The 7761-nt window shown below is 35.0% G+C and overlaps 1 protein-coding gene across 1 annotated transcript in view; it reads right to left on the bottom strand.

Moving 5' to 3' along the window:
• Positions 1-3991: 3991 nt before the first annotated feature.
• Positions 3992-7761, bottom strand: part of LAMA2 (laminin subunit alpha 2) — a 613971-nt gene continuing 610201 nt past the window's right edge. Inside the window, exon 65 of the mRNA XM_049652971.1 lies at positions 3992-4512. Coding sequence (XP_049508928.1) covers positions 4355-4512 — 158 coding nt within the window. The 3' untranslated portion in view covers positions 3992-4354. The remainder of the gene's footprint in view (positions 4513-7761) is intronic.

Genomic DNA, 7761 nt, shown 5'->3' with positions numbered 1-7761 from the left:
TATAACTCCAGACTCATTATCCAATTGCCTATGGTACAGTGGTCTTAAGTATCTAATGGATAAGTTTAAAATTAATATCTAAAACCAATGACCTGGTTTTCCTATCTGTAAAAGCCCCACTTTGACTACAACCCCCCATCTCCAAATAATGCCTACTCTATTCTTTCAGATGCTTAGAAGTTATCAGTACTTTATTTTCTCATACTCCATAGGCCATCTTCATTTTGCCTTAATTACCTCTTTTGATCCCCTTCACTCACATTTTAAGGTTGGGGGCTAAAAATCAACACATGAATTCGGAGAGGGGGAGCACAGTTTATGTCATAACACTCTCACTTTGATAGAAACACTAATCTATCTTCAAAATATATCAGAATCTAATTACTCTTCACCACCTCCCATGCTATCACATTTTATATTATTAGGTATGTCCCTGAAGAGGGCTGAGCTCTAGAGAGACAACCTTCCCAAATAAAGCAGGACTTTGATTTGTCCAAGGATAAATTAGTAGTTCTCCAAACATGAAAATACAAACCAGGAAAGCTCTCCAGAGAGTCCATTCTGCTGAAAGGTTCAGTAAGTGGTGGTATTAAGAAGAACACTATTTCTTTGATTTATAATTACTATGTAGCTATTCCTAATATCCCCAAGCACATATAAAAACAACTTCTCTCTTTAAGTATGTTGTGAATATTCTTTCATTTTTTTAGTCTCAATTTTTTGTGTTCATTTATGTAAGTGATAATGGCCACTGTTCAAAATAATGGATTTCTCTGAAGTACATGTCACTCTAAAGGAATCTGAAATATGTTGATGTTCTATGTGTGTATGTATTTGTGTATTTATGCAGAAAGGCTCTGCGTTATTTTGCTGGGACTTCCATAGCAATGTACCACAGACTAGGTGGCTTACACAGTGGAGATTTTTCTCACAATGCTGGAGACTAGATTTCAAGATGTTGGCAGGGTTGGTTTCTTCTAGAGGCCTCTCTCCTGGGCTGGTAGATGGCCATCTTCTCTCTGTGTCTTCACAAGGTCTTTTCCCTGTGTCTTCACAAGGTCTTTTCCCTGTGTCTTACCCCTTTCTTATAAGGACATCTGTCATGTTGGATTAGAGCTCACCCACATGACTTCATTTTTCCTTAATTACCTCTTTTAAATCCCCTTCTGCAAGTACAGTCACATTTTAAGGTATTGGGGGCTAAAACTTCAACACATGAATTTGGAAGAGGGGGGGAGCACAGTTCATGTCATAACACTCTCATTTTGACAACGGGCACACATTTCATGTCACTTAGGTTTCTGGCACAAATGCCCAAGAGTGAGCTTGAGTCACTAACCTGCATATCAAGATTCCAAACAAGAGAATTTCAGGCACAGCCTGGGAGATCCTTTCCCTTCAAGTGCTCATTGGGTCTGAAGTATGTACTAATTTCAGTCAAGCAGATGAGTACAGTACAACAGGTTTGTATTTCTCTCTTGATTCAACAGAGATTAAAAGACATTGAAAAATGCTTTTGCAGTCCTGCATTAGCAGGAAGTCATATCTTCTGCAAGTGGTAGTGAAAGACTATGCTCTGTACTTGGGAAAGCTATTGTATTTTGTTTCCATAATAATTGTAGATACCAATTATATTCCCTAATAATTCAGTAAATATTTCACATAAAATTGAGATTTTTAATTTGTCAAAGTAGTCTTTTCCTCTGTTGTTAAGCAGAAAATCTAGAAGAATTCTGTAGTTGGAGACAATAGGCTAAATCAAAGAAGGAGAAAATAGTTATGATTTTTAAAACCACTAATTGAAACTTTGCCGGTGTTCTAGTGCTTTGGGTCTGAAATCTGCTCAGTTTCTTATATTCCATTGTCAGCTGTGCTCACCATGGTAACTTCAATAAAACTCCCTTCATAAATGTTTTTCTTCTGAAGTGCAAAGCACCTTCTTAAAGAAGGTTGACAACCTGGTAGGAGTGGGTGTTTGAAAAATAAATGAAAAGTATTCTGTCTTCTTCGTGATTGCTGTGGGTGGAAGGAGGTGAGGAAATTATTGAGGGGATTAAGGTTGGGTGAAGGAAATGTTTTGCTTTGGGATAAAAATCTGATTATTGAGGTAGAGAATTAAAATATGCCAGAGAAACTTTTCCTGTTCATAAAATTTCCTTATTTCTCATCTTAGAATTTGGACAAGTTTTGTCCATACAAATTCATGATCCACTTTTGAATATGGATTTTGTCTGGGACAAATTTAGCCAATACCTGATTCAGTGAATTCTGCTTGGGTCCAGATCAGCTTTCTTGGGAATATTTTGGAAAACTTAACTAATGTGGGGCTTGAAGCACACATCAACTCTCTCTGCGTTTGTTCCAGTTCCTCCCCCATAAAATAGGGAGGCAGTAGAAACCCAAGTTCTCAGCCTTAGTCACACATTAGAATCAACTGGAGATGTTTAGAAAATGCCAATGCCAGGGCCTTACTCAGAGACTAACGTCTGGGGTGATATACAGATATAAGAATCTTTTCTTTTTATATGTACCCAAGGCAATTTTAATGTCTAGCAAGAGATGAGAACCACTGTACTTATTGATTTCCAAGGGCCCTTCCAATTCTACCATTCTAAGGCATTCACCTACAAATCGACCTCAACAGGACTTGACTCTGATAGGATTATTAATTGAGTACCTTTGCTTTCAAATTTGTTATATTTCTTTCTGTTGAGGCTTCAGGAAAGAAAGGCATTAACTTTTAATTTAGGAACTTAGCATCTTTATTTCTGTTTATTCACTTATTTTCCAGGTAAGCACAAATCTTGTCAGTGTTCAGTGGAGAAGGAACATCCTCATTTTTAAAACACATTGGTTCTCAGTTTTATGACTTAAAGATGCCTCAAAAGGCATTAACTTGATTTAATATTATTTTTTTTATGTGTGAGGAAATGGCCAAGACAAAGTCAACAACAATAGATTGTTAGAGGACTCTACAACTCTATGACATAGTGGATACTTTCTCTCTTTAGAACAGTGGTTCTCATTCCTGATGGAACTTTAGAGTTGCCTGGGAAGCTTTTTAAAAATATTCATGCCCAGGCTACATCCTAGACTAAATCAAGCTTCCCCAGAAATTCCAAAATGGAGCCATGATTGAGATTGCTTGATCTAGAATGAGGTTATATAGGCAAATGATATCAAGCAACTGGCTAATGGTGAAATGCTGAGTGTATTAGCCATCTCCTTGATTAGAAACAGCACCTTCTTTCCCCTTGTGGATAGCACTGTCAAAAAGGATTATTTTTCTTTTGTTAAAATTACCATGTGAAGGAAGTCTGTTCTTTTACATGTTCGGCGTTATTAGACTACAACTATTTCTACTGAAGATGGCAAATGAAACACTTCCTTCTTAAATTGATGAATAAAATCTAGGTCAGTCTTCTCAAAGACCCCTTTGAAGATGATTGAAAGAGTAGATAAAAGAAGAACTAAACACAGACTTTTTTTTAAGGAAATTAATTTGTTAAATCAAATTATCACTCAAAAAGACTCAGCAATGTACTCCTATTAAGTTTCTGGTTTATTGTTTCCTGGTAAATAAAAATGCATTTCAGCATTATTCCTCTGTGATTATGTATACTGTGATATTCACTGAAAATTTAAGGAGCCCATAGTCTCAGTAATATAGTATCAAATGTGTGCTTAATTGTCATTCTGGAGCTTGGTTCTGGTGTCTCCCCAAAGCCTATAAATCATTATCAAACAAGAAAATCAAGTAATTAAGCTCTCTTGCCAGAATCTGATCTATACTCTCTAAATACATGCTCAGCACAAAAAAAGTATTCATTCATATGGCTAGTTAAACTCTCTAATAATAAACCTACATCAGGGAAATGATTTGCTAATGCTTTCTCAAACATAGGGAGTAAGGAGCTGATTTCCTCCCAAACATGCCAAATCCATTGTTGTTTTCAGTGGCCTGAACAGAAAGCCAAAGATGATGTACATGGAAAAGGATGAAAAAAGTTTTAATAGGAGTTAATAAAAACAATCAAAAAGTTGCATTCACAAATTACATCTCAGCTTTTCTTGAGATGACTTCAAGGCATGTTGCAAATTCAATAATTTATGGTCAGTTGCCTTTCATCTTTAAAATCACACAAAACAAGCAATTATTTAGAATGAAATAATTGGTTTAATATTCATGGACTTAAGTTGAATTTAAAGTCGGTCTGGGCTCTGAATCAGCGCCATGAGTACAGAAATAATTCAATATACATGCACAAATTAGTTTTAATAACGTATATAGGTAAGATATATTTCTTTTACTTGATATACTTATTTTGAAGGGCCTTTCTTGGAGTTAAACCTATTAGTTGGCTGGGCATGATACAGGTTGAACGCCCCATAGTTCCAGGGCCTTGGCAAAATTGACCTCCAGCGGCTTGCCTGTGCCTTTCGTGAGCCTCAGAGATCGGATGCAACCTCGGAACCTAATGTTGGTTGTCAGGCCAAACTGATTGAGGCCATCTGAAAAAGAAAGCAAAAAAGACTCAGTTTTTAAATGTGGCTTCCATGTTAAAGGTATTTTTAAAGTTTAATTCCAGTGTAATTAACACACTGTATTACATTATTTTCAGGTGTAAAATACAGTGATTCAAGAATTCCATCTACAACTCAGCGCTCATCAAGACCGGTGTGCTCTCAGTCCCGTTTACCTGCTTCATCCATCCTCCCACCCACCTCCTCTCTGGGAACCATCTGCTCTCTATAGTTAACAATCGGTATTTCTGGTTTTTGGTTTTTGTTTTTTGGTTTGTCTTTCTTTCTTTTCCCCCCTTTGTTCATTTGTTTTATTTCTTAAATTCCACATATAAGTGAAGTCATATGCTATTTGTCTTTCTCTCACTGGTTCATTTCACTTAGCATTATACCGTCTGATCTATCTGTTGCAAATGACAGGATTTTATTCTTTTTATGGCTGAATAATATTCCATTGTATGTATGTATGTATATGTGTGTGTATATACACATATACACACATACATACCACATCTTCTTTATTCATCTATTGATAGCCATTTACCTGCTTCCATAGTTTGGCTATTGTAAATAATGCTGCAATAAACATAGGGGTGCATATATCCCTTCAAATTAGTATTTTTTGTATTTGAGTATATACCCAGTAGTGTGATTATTGGATCATAAGGTAATTCCATTTTTAATTTTTTGAAGAACCTTCATACTTTTTCAGTGGCCACACCAGTTTGCATTCCCACCAACAGTACACAAAGGTTCCTTTTATTTCACATCTTCTCCAACTCTTGTTTCTTGTTTTTTAATTTTAGCCATTCTGACAGTGTGAGGTGATATCTCATTGTGGTTTTGATTTGCATTACCCTGGTGATGAGTGATATTAAGCATCTTTTCATGTGTCTGTTGGCCATCTGTATGTCTTGTTTAGAGAAATGTCTGTTCATGTCTTCTGCCCATTTTTAATTGGATTATTTGATTTTTGGGTGTTGAGTTATATTGGTTCTTTATATATTTTAAATACTAACTTTGTATCAGATATATCATTTGCAAATACCTTCTCCCATTCAGTAGGCTGTCTTTTAGTTCTGTTGGTTGTTTCCTTTGCTGTGCAGAAGCTTTTTATTTTGATGTAATCCTAATAGTTTATTTTTGCTGTTGTTTCCCTTGCCTCAGGAGACACATCTAGAAAGATGTTGTTATGGCCCATGTCAGAGAAATTACTGTCTGTGCTCTCTTCTAGGATTTTAACGTTTCAGATCTTATATTTAAGTCCTTAGTCCATTTTGAGTTTTTTTTTTTTTTTTTTGCGTGTGTGCATGGTGTAAGAAAGTGGTCCAGTTTGACTCTTTTGCATGTAGCTGCCCAGTTTTCTTAATACTATTTGTTGAAGAGACTTTTTGCTACTGCATATTCTTGCCTCTTTTGTCAAATATGAATTGTGGGTTTATTTCTAGGCTTTCTATTCTGTTCTATTTTCTACATGTTTCTGTGCCAGTAGCATATTGGTTTGATTATTACAGGTTTGTAATATTACTTGAAATCTGAAATTGTGATACCTCCAGTTTCGTGTTTCTTTTTTAAGATTGTTTTGGCTATTTGGAGTCTTTTATGCTTTGACACAAATTTTAGGATTGTTGCAGTGGCTGGTGGGGCATGTGACTCTTGATCTCAGGGTTGTGAGTCTGAGCCCCACACTGGGTGTGGAGATTACTGACAAATAAAATCTTTTAAAAAAAAAAATTAGGATGGTTTGTTCTAGTTCTGTGGAAAATGCAGTTAGCATTTTGATAGGGATTGTTTCAATCTGATGATTGCTTTGGGTAGTATGGACGTTTTAACACTACTTGACCTTCCAATCCATGAGCATGGAATGTCCATTTGTTTGTGTCATCTTCAATTTCTTTCATCAGTGTTTTATAGTTTTCAGAGTATAGGTCTTTCTCCTCCTTGGTTATGTTTATTCCTAGGTATATATTTTCTTGGTGCTTGTACATGGGATTGTTTTCTTAATTTCTCTTTCTGCTGCTCATTAATTGTGTATCGAAATGCAACAGATATCTGTACATTGATTTTGTATTGCAACCTTACTGAATTACTTTATCAGTTATAGTAGGATTTTTTTTTCTTTCTTTCTTTTTTTTTTGGTGGAATTTAGGGTTTTCTATATATAGGTATCATGTCATCAAATAGTGAAAATTTTACTTCTTCCTTACCAATCTGGATGAATTTTATTCTTTTTTTTTTTTTTTTTTCAAATCTAATTGCAATGGCTAGGACTTCCAGTACTATATTGAAGAAAAGTAGTGAGAGTGGACAATTTAGTCTTGTTTTTGACCTTAGTGGAAAATCTCTCAGTTTTTCACCATTGAGTATGATGTTAACTGTGGGGTTTTCATACATGGTCTCTATGAACCTACTTTTGTGGTATGTTCCTCTAAACCTACTTTGTTGAGGCTTTTTATCATGAATGAATATTGTACTTTGTCAAATGCTTTTTCTGCATCTGTTGAAATGATCATGTAGTTTTTACCCCTTCCTACTTGATCGTGGTGAATGATTTTTAAAAATGTATTCTTGGATTCAGTTTGCTAGTATTTTGTTGAGAATTTTTGCATCTAATTTCATCAGATATACTGGCCTGTAGTTTTTTCTCTCTTTTGTAGAATCTTATTCTGGTTTTGGTAATGCTGGCCTCATAGAATTAAATTGGAAGCTTTCCTTCCTCTTCTATTTTTTAAGTTTGAGAAGACCATGTATTGATTCTTCTTTAAATATTTGGTAGACTTCACTTGTGAAGCTATCTGGTCCTGACTTGTGTTTGTTGGGAGTTTTTTGATTATTGATTTAATTTCATTTCTAGTAATTGGTCTGTTCAAATTTTCTCTTTCTTCCTGACTCACTTTTGGGAGGTTATATGTTTCTAGGAATTTATCCATTTCCTCTACGTTATCCAATTTGTTTTCATATAATCTTAGTATTATTTTATAATCCTTGGTATTTGTGTGGTGTGGGTTATTTCTCCTCTTTCATTTCTGGCTTTGAGTTCTCTCTCCCTTTTTTTTCTTTGAGTCTAGCTAGATATTTATCAATTTCGTTGATCTTTTCAAAGAACTAGCTCCTGCTTTTATTGATCTTTTTTTTTTTTTTTTTTTGGTTTGTTGTTTCTATTTCATTTATTTTTGTGTTAATTTTTATTATTTCTTCTGCTGTTTTTAGGTTTTTTGTTCTTTTTCTAGTTCCTTT

The sequence above is a fragment of the Panthera uncia genome (assembly GCF_023721935.1).
Source record: "Panthera uncia isolate 11264 chromosome B2 unlocalized genomic scaffold, Puncia_PCG_1.0 HiC_scaffold_24, whole genome shotgun sequence".
Classification (NCBI taxonomy): domain Eukaryota; kingdom Metazoa; phylum Chordata; class Mammalia; order Carnivora; family Felidae; genus Panthera; species Panthera uncia.
Note: the sequence above shows the minus strand (reverse complement) of the source record. Positions and strands in the feature narration are given on the sequence as shown.